The 18,315-nt window shown below is 36.9% G+C and overlaps 1 protein-coding gene across 1 annotated transcript in view; it reads left to right on the forward strand.

The window, feature by feature from the left end:
* Positions 1 to 18,315, forward strand: part of LOC104619517 (vacuolar protein sorting-associated protein 13B-like) — a 118,407-nt gene that overhangs the window by 75,721 nt on the left and 24,371 nt on the right. The window contains 12 exon segments of the mRNA XM_010285413.1: positions 6,210 to 6,356; positions 7,658 to 7,921; positions 8,077 to 8,160; positions 8,328 to 8,503; positions 9,003 to 9,173; positions 9,849 to 10,050; positions 11,016 to 11,204; positions 11,662 to 11,808; positions 12,912 to 13,195; positions 14,747 to 14,874; positions 15,469 to 15,668; positions 18,223 to 18,312. Of these exon segments, the coding sequence (XP_010283715.1) occupies positions 6,210 to 6,356; positions 7,658 to 7,921; positions 8,077 to 8,160; positions 8,328 to 8,503; positions 9,003 to 9,173; positions 9,849 to 10,050; positions 11,016 to 11,204; positions 11,662 to 11,808; positions 12,912 to 13,195; positions 14,747 to 14,874; positions 15,469 to 15,668; positions 18,223 to 18,312 (2,082 nt within the window).

Consider the following 18,315-nt stretch of genomic DNA (forward strand, 5'->3'; position numbering starts at 1 on the left):
TGGCAAGGCAGTTCAGTTAAATGAAAATAAATAGTTTTAAAAGGGTAGTATTTCTTTCACATTCACATCAATAAAATTCTCCATTTTTCTTTTGCTAATTAAGCATAGTGAGAGATGCAGTAATTGTCCATTTGAATTATTTAGCACAATTAAATATATATACCTAAAATAAGTTATTTTTGTAGTAGCACGTAGTTATATAATGCTTTGTTTACATTTAGAATTAATTTTAATATTAATGAAGCTACTATAGGTTATAATTTAAGATTGTTCAACTTTTTCATGTTACAAAAACAGCTATAGCATACCAGGGATTTGTATTTACCAGCTATTGATAGTGTCCCTCCAACTGTTTGGCTTAACTTAAAGCTCCTTCCTTCCTTCATTTTTTCCCAGCCTGATTCTTCTACATTTCAGGGAACCTAACCTTTCCCTTTTAACTTTCACTCTGATTCCTGCAAGTCTCGCTAGTTTGGCTAATATTTCAGTAATAAGTCTGAGGTGCTCGGTCTTCTACTCCACTCCACCCCCCATGTTTTCCTCAGATTTCATGAGGTTTTGACCTTCCTTAGGGATAAGACACCCCCAACTATATAGTCCCTTTCAGAGTTGGGGTAGGTCCAAAACTGATGATATTTGAGGCTTTAAGCAATTCTAGCAAAAGTTGCCAGACCTTGTGAGTTCCTTTTGCAGATTTTAATGAAAGTTAGAGGTCTGTTAGTTATCATTAAAAGGGAAGAGAAGCTACACCACTCCTGTGCTCTACAGACAACGCTGGCTCCTACATTATTATTGGATCCAGTCTGCGCTCCTTATCTTGATCTTCAAGTTGCTTTGTGGGATGGGCCCCAGTTATGTCAAAAGTCATGTTTGTCTCCAAGACAGCTGTGTTTTTTAGGAGAAGAACTGGAGCATATGATACATAGGGTGAAACTCTGAAGTTAGAAGAGATCAGATCTTCCTAGCAATTTACTCAGAGTTAAGGAATTCTGCCTTGCAAGACAGTAGGCAGTCGGAAGGTCCCAGCAGGGGTCACAGCAAATGTAAAAACCAGCTATTCCTCTGAGAGTCCCCTTGAATGTATTCTGCAGAGATTGTTTGCTTGCGAATAAACAGCAAAAATCTTCTATAACATGCTAGTTATTACTGGTTATTTTCCCCACGCTCAAACTTCATCAGAGTCCTCTGAAGAAGCAAAGAATAATGGATCTAAAGTCATTGTTTTGTTTTCTATTAAAAAAAAAAAATCTTGCATAGGGGAAGTCTGCATTTAAAGTAGCAGCTCCCAAACCTTTCTCCAGAGTCTTCTCCCAGGGTTCTAATAACAGCCCATTTTCGCTTTTCACCATCCTTAACTTGAAGCAGCAGGTGTAGTGGGTAAAAATCAGTTCTTATGTTGATTGGGAAATGACTTCAGTGAGAAAGTGGCCAAGTTACTGGTTATAAATAAAATAGATTTATTTCTTATCAAAGTAGGTAACTATGCCTGAAACAGCTATGTGCCACTTTATTGCTACTTTTACAGAATTTGGGGGAAAATGTCTCGTATCATTTGCTTTTCTGGTCTTCTGAACATAAACTTATAAATTAGTAGTGGTTAGTATATTAGTAATACCTTCACTGGAACCCATTTAAAGTAGGGTTTTTTCTTCTTTTAAATAGTGTGCCTGCAAAGCACAACTTCTGCTAGAACTTTGTAAACATAATTTTTAAAGGCAGTTGTAGATTTGGAAATAGCTTTAAGAACCTCCTCCTTGTTCTCCTACAAAAAAAAAAGACTGAAGCCAAATTTTAATTCATGTTGCATCTCCAGCAAGATCATAATTCGTTGTTATTTATTTCCAAGTTGCCATTCTTTCAGATATTATGTTAGAATATCTAAGGTATTCTGTGGGTTCAAACTTAGAAACTGTGACTTATATATCAGTTATTATTGGGATATTTTCCTGTTTTATTGTTTAGGGATGTTACAGATTCTCTGCACAACCTTTCGTACTTTAAATAATCCTCCCCAGGCCGTTTACAGAAAAACGTCAGGCAAAAAAAAAAGTTTTATGTTATTTTACACTGTTTAAGTAGTGAGAAGTGTATTGTTGCTTTCCTTTGGGGTCCTGCATTCAAAATCAACGGTTATATTCTATTGTATTATATGACATGTAATTGACTTTCTAGATAATACCTGGGACAGATAAGGATTGATATTGTCCATGAATCACATGACCCCTCATAATTTGGTTACCCTTCCTTAACCAAAAGACTCTTCTTTTCCACAGCATGTAGAGCTAGTTTGGCCCTGCAAGGTTCAGGCCTGCTTTGCTGAGGCTCACAACACCTCCAGGAGCCCCCAAGGCTCAGAGTTTATCTGCCAAGTGTGACCTTTTGTCTACTAGCCAGCGTGGGGGCGAAGGCAATTGCTTTCACCCATGCTCTGTACTGGCCTTCTGTCTTAAAAAGGACGATGGTGTAGAACGGGTCAGATCTCCCAGGTCACATGAGAAAAGGAAGCCAAACTGAAATTCAAACTCTTTTGGTGGCTGGTGCAGCTGACAATGTGCAGAATGAACGTTTCATTCGCTGTTTTCCCAAATACTAACTGGTTTTTACTGTTGTAAGTCCTGATCCTTGTCAAGGGCCACCTTGTATCCTGAAAACACAACCAAAAAATACCAATCATCCTTCTCCTTTTATTTTTCAATTAAAAATTGCTTTAACTTCAAGTCTTAGAATTCAGCTCCCATCTCCAGGTCTCCATTTCCTCTGTGCTGCTGCATCATCACAGCTTTTATTTTACTATCTTGTATCTTTTAAATTAACCAACTGCTTCCACACCATTAACCAGATCCTCACTCAATTCCTCCCAGTCTAGCAGAGTCCAGAGCAATAATCCTTATTCTTCCCAAAAAGTTTCGCTTAGAAGACAGATATAATCTAACTACAGTAAAACCAAGTTAACTTTGGTGGATCTACAAGCAAATTAGAAGTCAAGTTTGTATCACTGAGCATTTTGAGGGCAGAAGCTTTAAATTGCTTATACAGCTGGAAAATGCTGCCTTTTCTGGACAGGCTCCATTCTTAGTCTCATTTTTAATCCTCCATTTTAGTCTTCATGCCTTGTCATATGACACTTGGCTTTATTTACTCAGATCGTATCCTTCACTCACGCATGTAGCTGAAAACCTAAATTTTGAGGAGAGAATAGAAACATTCTGTGAAGAGACGTGATAAAGAATACAGCTTTTCTAGCCATTCGCTCCAGTAGGAGCAGCTTCATCTTAGTCTGCCTGTCTGAAGGCAATTTCTTTCCCTCTCAAAACAGAAATCCATAATGGACAGAATTACAAATCCAAGCCTCAGCAAAGTCTAGTCAAAACAAAAAACTCTGTGTTATCTGTTGATATGGTTCCCTACCAGAAAATGCAGAAATCACATGGTTACACAAATGGGTGCCTATCTTCACATACACAGTCGATAATTGGTTTTAAATTCTCTGTAAGGTATAAATTGCCACTTATCACTGGATTATATTTGTCAGAATGCTTTTGAAGTCCCTTGAATATTTTTTGTACCTTTTTGCAATGACTCCTCTTTTCTCCTAGTGTATGTACCATCCTTAGCTATACTTGCTGAACTTTTTTAAAGCAGAGTGTCTAATAAATACTTCAAATTAACTTAAAGCTTGATAAACAAAAGGGCAATTACTGTGAATCTATAGTATTGAGTCAGTTTTATAACATTAGAGCTCTGCCTTGTTGAATATCTAATACCATCTATTATGATGTTTTCTGCTAAAATAATGTTAACACCAGATTACTTAATTTTCTAAAATTACTTCAATTTTTATTTCCTGCCATATATCTCTGTATCACTTAGTGTCATTTGCTAATTACTTCTAGCCACGTTTTCCAGAAATCTCACATTTAAGTAACAGATTCACCCAGAGATCCCGTTGCATTTTCATGGAATGCAGTTTCTTGGCTTGAAAGTAAATTTATGCAGTATCCAATTCTTATATTGTTATGTCATTAATAAAAATATCTTAGATATCTTTAACTTATGAAGGCTGTTCCCTTTGTATGTAGCATTTACCATGCTAACAGTATCTTTATAAAATAAGAAATTGCCAATATATTATAACAGCTTTTTTTTATTTTTCTTTCTGAACCGTGAAGTTAAACGCAGCTAATAGTTGTGCTGCAAAGAAAATTAGTAAGGCAGCATTTGGGAGCTAGTGACTGCTCAAGGAAAGCTGACAGCATGTTCCTTGGGAACATTAAACTCGTGAGCAAAGCTGTTTTTACAGGGTGGGAGACATCCTAATGTTGGAGCTACATACAGTTACTAATCATCAATTATGGCATTTATATGACATCTATCTTTGGAGCACACCGTATTTTGTGTACCTTCTAGCTGAGACTGACCACTAAGTACCTTTTCTCATTATTTGGCTGTCGTTTCCAGCTACCAGTTTCTCCAAAATAAACAGTTTTCTTGTTTCTCTTAGTTTTCATATGTGATGAGATTTATTCCCAGCTGCCTCTGTAAGAAACTGAACTGCTTCCAGCCACTGCAGTTGGATTTTTTTGTTTTGTTTTGTTTTTCCTTTTCTGTAACTAATACTTAAGAATCAAAGCAACGTGGTTGCTTAAGAGTTTGAGTGTCCTAGTGCACAGCATCCCTCAACATATTCTTGCATATAAAGCTGTGCCCACGCATGTGCACATCCAGATGCATGCCCGTGTGCACACTGGCACATATTAGCCTTTGTGCTTCCAGCGTAAAACTAATTTGAATCTGAATGCAACAGTCATCACTCTTGCAAATTCAAAAGCCACCCACTGAATGGATGTTATTGTTCTGTATGTAACTTGTGCTGAGGATACCACAAATTGCAAACAGGCTACTGAGTTGTAATATCTTTGAAAGTTGTTGCTGTGGTTGTTTCTTAAAACAATGAAAAAAAACCCAACATCCAGCCATTTACTGAGTCCAACTGGCCAGGTCTATGGCCAGTGCTATCTCTTTTTTGGAGACAAATCGCGGGAGAACATAATATTTACAAGTTTCAATTTTTGCTTGTGTAAATGATCAAACTTTGGGCCTGATCCTGTTCTCAATTACTTAAATTAATTAATGACAGATGTCCAAAATCAGAGTGAAATTCAACCCTCAAGAGAGAATTCCCACAAGGCCTTTATATAACTGTTTTAAAGGACTTAAGTGATGCTTAGGCTCTGTGCTGGCCCTCTGCAAAGAATAAATTTTACCCAGAATGCTTATTGCTTTGATCCCTTATATAGAACTCACATTCTTAAGTTTGCACAGCCACAAAAGATCTATACAGAGTTAAATAGCCAGATCTTCAGCTGGCGTAAATTTATGTAACTTCATTGACCTACATGGAACAGTACCAATTTTCACTACTCTGGCTTAAAGAATCTCCATGGGATAGAGGTAAGTGCGTATGGTGGGTAAATGGATGAAAGGCTCTTCAAATGATGAAAGACTATATTGCTCTGGAAGTGATTTAAGTTAAACTGGAAAAAAGCCACTCCTTTTCCGGAATAAATCACACAGGGAGTATAATTATGCAGTTAAATTTCTTCTCATGCAGTCAAGCTTGAACTTGCCACCACATTTGTGTAAGAAATGAAATGTTTCCCGTCTCTCGGCAATATGCTAAGTTCTACATTTAACACACATATATGTGAGCTATACAAGTGTATATACAAATAGATTTACATCCTTCTTTATTTTGAAGGGAAGGGTATTTGTAATTTTCTGTCTTCTTCTGAAGGCCAAAAATCTGGCCTGGACCTGCGTTTCATATCACCTTGCTGGTAATAAAGAGGGTGGATTTCTACAACAATTTCAAGGGCAATAAAGAAAATCTCATATTTCCTGTTTTAGGCTCTCTAGTCTACACAACCTTTTTTTCTGAACAGTTGTAGGCTGGATTTTTACCATCCTAAATATACTGCTGAAGCAGGTAATTTATAGAAATGCGTGATGCAGAGCCATCTTACAGTATTGTTAATTCTTCTGTTTGTGTCTGAAATCACAGAATGTGTGGATCATTCAGGGAACTGGTGTGCTTACCATTGCTGAGTTTTAAAACCAAGAATATTTCTCTGTCACGGGAATTCCTATCCTACTGCAAGGCTTTTTTTTTTCCCAGTTATGTATTGAAGTAGTAATTGCTTTCTTTCCAGCTGTTACACATCTGTATTGAAGGCTGGGGAAACTGGCGGTGGTCTGAACCATTCAGTGTGGACAATACAGGGACCTTTATTCGTACCATTCAGTACAAGGGCCGGACAGCATCACTTATTATCAAGGTTCAGCACAAAAGCAAGTAAGTATTTGATCCAGTTTGGAAAAAATAACTTGAGTAATTTAAACTGTTATCTATTCATGAATTAGTCATCTTATTATTTATTCTGTCCTACTGCAAAAAAACAAGTATACCAGTCTTCTGAGGGCATTTCTGGGAGTTTTTTTCAGTTTGGTATGGATCTTAGCATTTAAAAACTCAGTTACCACCACATATTTTACATGTTCCAATAAACATCCCTTTCCGTGGTTTGTAAGTTCTGACAGTGCTAAGTTACACAGTCTCTTGCATGTTTTAAGCTCTGGAGAAGCAGAATTTGTATTTTTCTTTAAGAAACTGTTCATATCTAATCTGGGATGTAATTCAGGCCTTTGTATTGTTAAAAGAGAAAGAAGTAATGACCAAATTAACATCTGAAAATGGGCTGCTGTGCAGTAACTTTTCACATACTGTATTTGTAAAGAGATCTGTAATAACACTGCAGTCATTCTGCCTGTGTTGGCAGAAGCCAGAGCATGTTCCGCTCATGGATATGGCAGAGCGCCTTATGTTGCACAACAGAAATACAGCTGATCGGACAAGAACAGTGCCTGGCGTCACTGAAAGCCCTGCTGAGATTTTCCTTGGTGGGTTGTAGCTATGGTGTGCGCCCTCATTAATGAGAAGCAAATGAAGACAGTTGTAGCAGGGACATACGTGGAATGTTGGTCCTCAGTATAGCTTAGAAAAAGTCAGATATATGTTCTATGATAAATAATTCATGTATGATGGACAGCAACAACTCTGAGTCTAATTTAGTCATTTTCTAGGTGGGTGCACTTAAATACAGAAATATGGCACAGCCATTTAATGGCATTATAAGTTTTAAAACAGCAAACATACCAAAAGGTTTGGATCACTGGATTGTGATGGGAATGTGAGGAGTCAGTAGAAACCTTTCTTCTGAAGTACATCACTGTCTGCTCAGAAAAGGCTCAGCATTCAGAGACCATCACAGTACTCTTAAAATCCAAACCAGAGCTATGTCAGCTGTGGACAGTACTGCTGAGTTCAGTGGGAATGAACACGGATATGTTACATGTTTTCTTTCAAGCCTGAATATTGCCTTAGCAATATTTCAAGTGTTTTAATGCCTAGGTTTCTATAAAATTGCATATGCATTTGGCCGATAAAAATAATGTCTTACCATTCACTGCCTTCAGCAGTGCTTGGGAATACCTAAAATAGGGAGATTATTCTTGTACAGGTTTTCACTCTATAATTCAATTTTGACTTTTCTTTTTCACAATTGTTTATATCTGAGCTGCATATTTTTGTGTGTTTTAGATCCTAATCTGTGGAAGACAGACAGTCTGTAGTTACCTTTCTGAAAGTATTGAACTCAAAGTGATTCAGCATTACATTAGTCCGGATGGACAGACCGTTGTTAAAGAACACATCAACTGCCTTGCAGCCAAGCAGAAGTTGCCTTCATATGTCTTAGAAAGCAATGAGCTCACCGAGCTGAGTGTGAAAGCTACAGGAGATGAAGACTGGTCCCAAGACGTATCTCTGAGTTCTAAACATAGGGAACACAGCACTGTCATTCAGGTATGACTAGAAATAGTTACATGCTAAATATAGCATAAAAAATGCCTGAGAGAACTGGGGACTTTGTGTTTACACCTCTATTTGATATGATTAATGTTGAACATTATCAGACTGGAATAATTTTAGTATAATACTGGTGATTTCTCTGCATACAGGTACCATCTTCAAAGAGTTCAATTACATATGTGTGGTGCACAGTTTTGACTTTAGAGCCCAACTCTCATGTGCAGCAACGATTAGTAAGTACATTTAATGTCTCTGAAATCTAAATGTTTATGCCTTACATGTCATATAATAAATTAAGGGCAGAATGACCCACTTTAAAGATTTATTAATAGCTTGTTTCAACAGTTGTAATACTGGAATAAAATTAGCCTTAAATTGGTATATTTCTTTCTTTTCGTAGATTGTTTTCAGCCCTCTTTTCATCGTAAGGAGCCATCTTCCAGACCCAATTATTATACATTTAGAGAAAAGAAGTCTGGGATTGAATGAAACACAGGTGGTTCCAGGGAAAGGACAGGAGAAAGCACTGCAAAATATAGAACCTGATCTTACACACCACCTGACATTTCAAGCCAGGTAAAATACTCACGTTCCTTGAAAATGGTTCATTTGTATGGAAGAGAAGGAATAATTTACACTTCAACTTCTGGTGCATTTTTTGTAAGAGTGTGGCATATACAGAGGAGGTACAACAGAACAAGCATATGTAGCCTGAAATTATATGGTACGAAATACTAAATTTGGTATAACTATCCTAAGCACATTGGCATTTGTTTACTTAAGCAGTCCATGTTTTTGTGTTATGAAATATAAATACCTGAATGATCTTGAAATATTTTTTGAGAATACTGAAGAGTTTCTAGGGTCTCAGACACAAAGGTCATTACAGTGTCATAACAAATTGTGCATGTCAGTTAATGCACAGAAACTTGTTAGGCATCACAACTTGATTCATCCATGATTACCTTGAGAGTGTTCCTGCTGCAGAGTATGCTTGGAAACCTTCATTAAAGAAAATGTTGGTGCTCCTAATTCTTGATCTTGTGTAAGTGACTGAATTTGTTTTCAATGACAGGGAGGAAGATGATCCATCAGAGTGCGCAGTCCCTATCTCAACCACGCTAATTAAACAGATAGCGACTAAATCCCATCCAGGTGGCAATGTCAACCAAATACTGTCTGAGTTCTATGGTACCACTAATCCTCCCCAGCTTGCATGGCCGTATAATAGGAAGGATTCAGACAGGTAATTCTTTGCTAAACCTTCTTCATGGTTGTTGTATTGCCTTTTCGGATAAACTGAAATCACATTCAAGAATAGTATATGTGATCAATATTCAGTATTTTTTTCAGTAATTACATGATTCCTGTATGTAACCTGCAGAATCTGTTGCAGGTAGGAAAAAATTGGGGTCAGCCTAGGGGCTGCCCTGGGTTACACTGAGACGACTGCATCAGTAAGGATGAAAAAGAATTGAACTACTTTGTTGAGAAGTGTCTTTTGTTGTCTTTACTGCAGGTCCAGAGGCTGTTGTTTATTCAGTAGCTCTTTGTTTCACTACAGAAACAAGGAGATGGTGTAGGAGGTGTTGCTGAAAAAAAAATGGAAATGTGATTTTATGACTGTAAAATCACAGGTTTAGTTCTGAAGGATAGTGGTAATTCTGTTAAGCCATTTCTTTAATTGACCAAATTTAGATTGAGCTTATGCAGTTAAAAATATGTCTTTATAGCCTACATGTAGCTAGGTCTGTCTGATGGCATCTCAGTATGTTCCAGAATGCTAAGGTAAGAGGAAATTGTTTTTCTATCTCAAAACCAAAAAAGTCTTGCACATTTCTTGAAATGATGGCTTATCATTTGTAATCTTGAATTAATTATTTCTTTGACTTTATCTTTTTGTTTATTTGTTTTTGAACAGCAACGAACAACTGTCTCAGTGGGATAGCCCAATGAGGGTAAAGCTGTCAGTGTGGAAACCATGTATTAAAACTCTGCTGATAGAACTCTTGCCCTGGGCTTTGCTTATCAATCAGTCCAAGTGGGATCTCTGGCTGTTTGAAGGAGAGAAGATCGTTCTTCAAGTACCTACTGGGAAAGTAATTATACCTCCCAACTTTGAGGTAACTTTGCGATTCACGTTAGCAGGCACAGTTCTGCTAAATGTTCTGATTCTGAAGAATGGTTATTAATCCAGATGGTTCCCACTTTCCAGTCACTATGTCTGTTAGTCATATGATGAGGAGTAGAAATAGCCATAGAAATTTGCCACACTGACTGAGCCACCAAGTGGGTAGCACGACATACTTGATAGCATAGTTAAAAATTGTCTATAAGACACTGTAGGAAGAAGACCTGCATGCCATCTGATTCAGCAGCCTTCTCTCCTTCCTCTCAATCCAGCCAATGAATCCACAACATGGGCATAATGTAGCAGCCCAAGTAAATTGCTATAAAGGCCAAATGCAAACTTCGGCCCCTTGCTGTGCCAACCTGTCACTTGGGAAGTGTGTTGACCACAGTAGCAAAGCTGACAGCCTGGAAGGAATGTTTGGTTTGAGAGCATTTTAGGTTTAGTTGTTTCATAGCTCGTACGCTACCAAGAAAGTTTTGATAATGAGATAGAGTGAATTACACACAAGGAAGATTCTGTAGAATGCCTGCCTTCCTGAATTCGGAGTTTTGTGTAATGGCCTTAGCTTGGCCACTCACATACTTTTTTATTACAACTGCAGTATTCTTTATTTTTGAAGGAATTAAAATAATTTGACACAGCAGTTTGTCAATTCTAGTTGGACAATCTGATACTTCCTGTTTATTTTGCCATCTTTTTTTCCCCCATGTATGTCTGTTCATAAACAAAAGTGCTGCCTATTACCACATCTCAGTATAGACTATGGTCTCGATTCCACTGTGAGGATCAGTCCCATATTTGCATTGTGGCTTCATCTATCCTTGTACTGCACAGGCAGAACCAGAGGGAGAAAGGGAAGAAATGAGATTGACTTCATACTGGAAACTACATTTAACTCTAGTAGAAGTGTATCAAATTTTCAACAAGTGATAATCGGTCATTTTTCACTTGCAGGAAGCTTTTCAGGTTGGAATATACTGGGCAAACACTAATACTGTGCACAAATCAGTGGCGATTAAACTGGTTCATAATGTGACCTCCCCAAAGTGGAAGGATGCTGATAACGGGGAAGTAGTAACATTGGACGAAGAAGGTTTTGTTGAAGCTGAAATAAAACTTGGTGCTTTTCCAGGTCATCAAAAGGTTTGAAGAAAATTATCATCATTTATGATAATAACTTTATCATAATGTCATTATCATAATAACTTTATCATTTTAAAACAGTCATATAGCAGATGAAAACAATCAAATGTATGCAGTGTAAAAGTTCCTCCTTAATTATGTTAATACATGTAAAATATAATGAGAGTATAAACAACGCATGAAGTATAATTGAAAGAATTAAATTGTGAAAAACATTCTGCCTAACTCACCAAGATAATACAATACCTCCTGGAAAAAGAATTAATGAATTCTCAGCCTTGTTTGGAAAACATTGACAGATGCAACTTCAGAAGTATGTGATGTGGCTCCGGTTACAAAGTGCATGAATATAGACAGAGTTTCCACAGTTAAAAAGAAAATGGCAGTTGTGTCGCTATATTTCAGTACCTCTTGTGGTTTTGTGTGTGACCTTATCATCATTTTTATTATCTTACAGCTGTGTCAGTTCTGCATTTCTTCTATGGTTCAGCAAGGTATACAAATTCTACAAATAGAAGACAAGACAACAATAATCAATGATACGTCATATCAAATATATTATAGACCACAGCTTTCTATTTCCAAACCCCACTCAGGAGAAGAGGTAAAGCGCTGTGGATGCTGTTTGTGTTTGTCATCTGCGGTACCTGGGTGTTTAGATTTCTGTGGACTCAACTGCGTATAGCAGTACTTGAACAGAAATCTTTAGACATAATAATGAAAGTATTTTATGTCATTTTAATTTAAAATACAGAATCCTGGGTAAATTCAACTCCAGTAATTAACTGTGATCAGAAATCTGTGCGAAGCAGGAGATTCTTGCACATTGCAGAATTAGTTCTGCCTGTTCTCCATCTGTTCAGGCACTAATGGCCATTTCTGTAAAACAGGCAGCATAATCCGTAGTAGCTGTCGAAATTGTTCTCTGAATTTTTACTGAGTTTGCGTGTAAAAGAGGTATATTGGCCTGGCAGGCTGAAAACTTTTTGTTATCCTTTTGGGAAGATTCCAGTGATCTGAACGAAGCTGCAGACGTGCCCAAAGTTTATGTATTTCAGCAAACTGCATCAAATCGTGAATATCAGTTTTCTAATAATCGCACAGTATACTTAAGGACTAGCTTACAGGAACCAAAATGTATGCATGGTCATTATATTTTAATCAACCTTTTATACATATTTATTGAAGATTACATTTATAGTAAAATATGTGGAAAGAATTCTCAGGGTCAAACTTTCTAGAAGAGTTGGCAGCTAAACAAATTTTTAAAGTTCCCTATTTCTGTATTGTTTTACTTCTGCACTAGCTCTCTTCACATTGGTATCTACATTTGTGCATCGCACATTTTGTGGCAGTCTTACGGGATGGGGAATTGGAAGAATGTTGAGGCTAAAACCCATTCTTAATTTTATATCTATAAATGGATTTTCTTCTCACAGTGATGTTGTTACAGTGATGCAACTGTTGCTTTTGGTAGTTATGTTGTGCAACTGAGAATGGACTGTCGATAACTCTGCTCACTTAACTCCCTAAGTATACCTGAAGACAGAATTTGGCCAAATAGCTTTTAATGCAATAGACTTAGTGCAACTTCTAGTTGAGTTGTGGTCAGTTGGCTACTTGAGACTATTCTGTCCAAGATGAACATGAATAAACTTCCCGTTATGAACCAGTGCGTCTTGCTACCACCATCTTTTTTCTTTCCAGGACTTCCACTCACCGGCCAGTACGGTGTTCAACGTCAGTCCAGCCGGGGCACCACCCAGCGAGGCGCTGAGTGCTGTGCCCTGCTGGGACCTGATGTGGGACACCAGTCCCTCAACTTCAGGGGCTCCTCTTACTGAAAAACGCATGCTGCTGAGTTTCAGTCCAGGCGGCTGCGCTGGCAGTTGTGACCTGTGGAGCCTACCAGCTGTCCTTAAACAGGAGTTTCCTAGGCAGAGCGTGGCGGTGCCCACAGGGCTTTGTAGTGAAAGTGGATTTTGTACCAGGTACTGTACGCTGAACAGTCATGAATCATGAACTTTGCTTGTCACTATAAAGCCTCAGCTAGTAAGAAACCATAAGAGATTAATGCAAAAGTCAGAGTAACACATGCCCCCCATATGTAAAGGCAAGCCTTACTTTAATTTAAAAATTGTTATCTTTTGATAGTTTTGATGCTTTTATTATAAATGGTTTAATGTTATGACCGTGTACAAGTTGTACAATTTTTATAATGTATGGACTGCTGGGTTTTACATGCATACAAAATAAGAGCATGAAAACTTATATTTGAGATTATGGTCTTTTTTTAATTTGTGGGTAACAATTTTAAGAGTTCAAGAACAGTGTGAAATAATGCAATAGAAAACTTCAGGGTTTGTTTATAAAAGGTAAAAATATATTTTAGTAAGAATAATAAGAGGATAAACAGGAAAAGCAAAAAAGGGATGCAAGTATTTTGAGACTACAACAAGGAAAGATTTCCAAGTTTTAAAGCTTAAAATATCCAAATGTGCATTCCATTTACATGCAAATGCATCCAGCTAGTAAAAAATAACAGTCCAATGACTTGTCAGATGCCCAACTTCAGTTCTCAGACCTGATATCTGAATCTGTTCATGCTTATACTGGTATAAACAAGAAACAATCAGCTGAAATTATAGAAGCTACATCAGTATATATTACCAGCCATATGATCTTTCTCTTGCCTGAAGTGCTTGGTATCATTCAAACCCTCATACAGTTCCTCTGCAGAGGCTAAGAGGTGTCATTGTGGATATTAAAGATTCTCACAGACTTCAGATTAAAAAAGGTTTTAAGGGGAAGACCAAGGAAAGGATTCCTTATAATTCTGAGAGAGGCATAGAGGAACTCATGTTCCTAATCAAATTTTCAGACTGTTTGGATTTTTAAAATCACCATGTGGTGAAGTTTTTTAGAAATACTCAATAAATTTGCACAAGAAAGAAAAGAATTTGTGTTTATGCATGAAGAAATTTTATGTAGCTAATGAGTAGAACTAAATTAATTTATTTTCATTTTGGAAATTTATGTGGTGATGATCCATAACATTAACATTTGAAAGGGCAATAGCATTGTGGATCATTCCAGGGGAGCAGTCAGTTACAGATTTATGTATTTGTTAAAATATCTTTCATGTGTATCAGAGAAGTATGTGTGCAAATTCTTCTGGAAAATTTTAAAGATTTATGTTGAAAATTTGGGCCTACAATCTCATGTTTTTAATTTAATATAAATCTCTGCCGGCTCGGGCTCTCATCTTGCAAACACACGTGCTCAAGTTAACTCATGAGTAGTCTCTATGAAGTGATTTCTTTTCTAATGTTGTTTTTCATGCTATTTCCACGTGTTCTTCTGTTTATGTCTCAGTGGAGATACATACTTGCCTAAATGTATATAAATACCTGTGGAATTGGAAGTTGATCATAAAGAATCTTACAGATGCTAGTTTTGAATGTTTTTAATTGTCCAGAGTAATAATACATAAAGATTTCAACCAAAACATGCATAATCAAATATAGCTGCTTCTGTTTTAGAGCCATAGCACTGACTTACCAAGAGCATCTTGGCGTGACATACCTAACGCTTACAGAAGATCCTAGTCCTCGTATAATTATCCACAATAGGTGCTCTGTTCCCTTGCTTTTAAAAGAGAACTTCAAAGGTAGGTAATTAGAAACAGTGCACTGTTGTAGTATAAATTGTTTTACTGTATCTCCAATACAAAGTTGAGTTCAGTATATGTTTTGGTTACAACAAGAACTTGATGCCCTCATAAAGGTCTATCTCAAAGTGAGAGACTCTGGAAGATACAGAAGCCTGGAAGCTATTGGAGCTAATCGTGAGGTCAGGAGTATGAACTTACGTGGCTCCAGGCTTTTGGGTCACCCTGGTTCCAGCTGTCAAGATGACTTGGCTGTAGGAAACTAGAAGGCAGTGGAGTTTTGTTGACATCAATTCAATCCCATGGAACATTAAAATCTCCTCAAATTTGCAAATGTAATACAAAACATATTGCCAAAATTCCAGTTACAGTATGTTAATGTAATGATCAGTGGAACATTATTCATGTAAATCTTAATGACATAAAAAAGGAAAAAAAACATGAACACATAAAATTCCAACCAACAGAACAGTAGTGTTTTATTTATTAGTAATATTTCAGGCAGAAACTTCCTAGTTTGTATAAGCATAGGTAAGTTTTGATTTAACATGAGTTTTAGAAAGCCCTAATCTTATATATTTTATAAAATTTCAGATACGCCAAAGTTTGAAGTTTACTGTAGAAAGATTCCAGCTGAATGTTCAGTTCATCATGAACTTTACCATCAAGTCTCCAGCTATCCAGATTGCAAAACAAGAGATTTGTTACCCAGCATTCTTCTGAAAGTGGTGTCGTCCGATGGATTAGTAAATGAATGGAGTGATTTTGTGGACATCAACAATCAAGGAACACAAGTAAATCGCTATAAACTATTTCCTAGTTCACAGCATAAATGGTTGTCTTCCTGGCCTGCAACGTATATTGTTCCTCTGCAATAAGCCTATCCTTTCTGTTGGTTTTAGGGTTTTTTTAATTTAAGTCTTGGGAGCTCTCCTTCCTAAGCCCTTTCCCATGGAAGTTTTAAAGTACAGATTACCTTCTTCACTGTCAGTTTTAAAAAGAGCTAGCTCAAAAATACAGGCTTTCTAGTGCTGAATTTTTTCACTTCTTTTTGATCAACCTGGCAAGGCCAACGGGTACCCTGGAAAAATCAGTCCTGAAGATTTCTGACCCTGTAAGCAGCGAATCCCACAGGATCCAGGATAATCCTTCTATTTGGTAACTTAATTATCACAGGATTTTTATCTTTACATCTTGTAGGAATCATCCCTGTCATTCTCCCCCTGTGTCTTCACAGAAGCTACACAGGTCTTTCTAAAACAAAACAAAAAGCCCCTTTTCTTTGCTTCTGTTATTTTTCTCCCGTTTTGAGGTAAATGAAAACTTCCTTGACTGGAGTAATTCTTTTTGATGGGAATTTTTTCCATCTTTGAAGTCATTAGTTTACATGGAATCAACATAAACTGCTTGGCTCTTTGAAAGAAATACTAGTTTCAGATGTTTTCCCTGGGGACCAATCACAAAATGCTCTTGATTATTGAGTGTTATGTTATATAGCAAGTAGTTCGGTTTCATTCAGCAAGCCAGTCAAGCAACGCGAGGTTTCAAATTTCAGTCATTAATGTTATGCCAGACCAGGGTTCTTTATAAGTATCTGGCTCCTAGAAGGAATTAGATGCTAAGACAACATTTGGGGATCATTGTCTACTTGAAGAACTCTCCAAATAAAAAGTGTAGCCTTCTGTTATTGAAGTTTTAGGGTTTACACTTTGAGAATTTCCCCAGGATTTCTCAGTCAGTCTTTCTCTTAGGAAACTATATAAGTACACAAGGAATATGCTAATAGCTTCACATACAACTCGGTTCAGATTGTAAAATAACTGAGATTTAGAGGACCTTAAGTAATTTGTACTCTTTCTACCTAGGCACAGATAGGTACTTCTTATTCTGTTAGAAAGAAAATTTTATTTATTTACCAAAATTAAGGTGCTTACCTTTTTCATCAGAATCATCTGAAATTGGAATGAAAAGGACCCATCTTTAAGATCAGTGAGGGTTTTCTAGAATAATAAGAGTGTATTTAAAATTCAGTAAATGTCCTTTTTTCTCCAATTACGTCATGCAGGACTGTGAATCTGTTTAAGATAAGCAAAAGATTAAAATTGACATATCGAAATTAGAGATTCTTTTGTATGTAATTCTCCAAAGAATAAGACATAACTTGATGAACAACATTTAATTATCTGTGCAAGGTTATTATAAATAGTGTAATGAGAATCGGTTTAAGTGCTGATCCTACTGAACTTCCAGGTGCTTTTCCTTCTGGTGACTTGTTAACAACAGGGAAGATTCTTCAAGACAAACAACTGTTTACTTTACCTGTACTAGTCTATTATATTTGTGTTATTCCTTGGGTTTGCATTCCTTTAAATTATAGCTTCTGTCATTACAATCCAGTAAACAATTGTGTTGATAGTAGCCCTACAAGGAAACAGAAGCCAGCTTTCTCTAAAAATGACTGCTGTGAGTTTCCCAAACCTAAAAAGACCTTAATCATTAATCTTTTTCATTCTGGAAGAATACAAAACTTGCATGGAAATATTGCAGAATTAAGCTCCAAAAATAGTAAGTCGTTTCTTTAAGTAGAATATCTATTCCTAAAGACAACATGTTCAGAATGAAGTTTGCACATCTGCAAGCAAGACATGTTGCAAAACCTGTTGTCAAGTTCCCGTTTTTGTGCCTTTTTAGACGTTTGATGTTTTACGCTTTCCGATAGACATTTGCCATTTCCTTGTGGCAGCACCTTGCTTGTGAAGGTGTTCCCACAAAACCTGTTTAGATGGCTTAAAAATGTGTTCAGTGTTGAGTTATTTAGCAGGTTTTCATGAATCCAAAATGTTACTTATTTTTTTAGTCTTCATGTGTTTTGCATCATGCTATCAGCCGTCATCTAACCAGCTCTGAGCTGGGACATAGCAACATAATGTTAATTTAGGGTTTGTTTTCCAGAGGAGAAAGGTGGGATTTTGCAGAGCTCCAGGAACATGCCTTTCTCCTTAATCCAAAATCACAAATTAAGATTTCCTATTTATACTTTTCTCATATAACCTCACCCCTCCCCAGCACATCTTGCTTATTTCTGGAGAAGTTCCTTATTAAAATGTATTCAGTTATACAGTTAAAGGATGAGGTGCAAATTTCATCTTGCTGTAGAACTGAAATACTTCAAGTATCAGAGCTGTTATTTTCTGAAGTATTGAAATCTGTTTCTGCTTTTCCTGAACAGTATCATTATTTGAGTAAAAGATCTCAACCAGATCTCAACCAGATAAGATTAATTCAAATTATGACATTAAAAACAATAATTTCAGTAGCATTCCATATGTTTCTAACTCTCTCCACTAGATTGTGTTCTTAACTGGCTTTGGCTATGTTTATGTGGACATCACCCATCGGTGTGGAACAATAGTCATAACCTTGGCCCCAGAAGGAAGAGCG

The sequence above is a fragment of the Phaethon lepturus genome, unplaced genomic scaffold, assembly GCF_000687285.1.
Source record: "Phaethon lepturus isolate BGI_N335 unplaced genomic scaffold, ASM68728v1 scaffold13634, whole genome shotgun sequence".
NCBI classification, from domain to species: Eukaryota; Metazoa; Chordata; class Aves; order Phaethontiformes; family Phaethontidae; genus Phaethon; species Phaethon lepturus.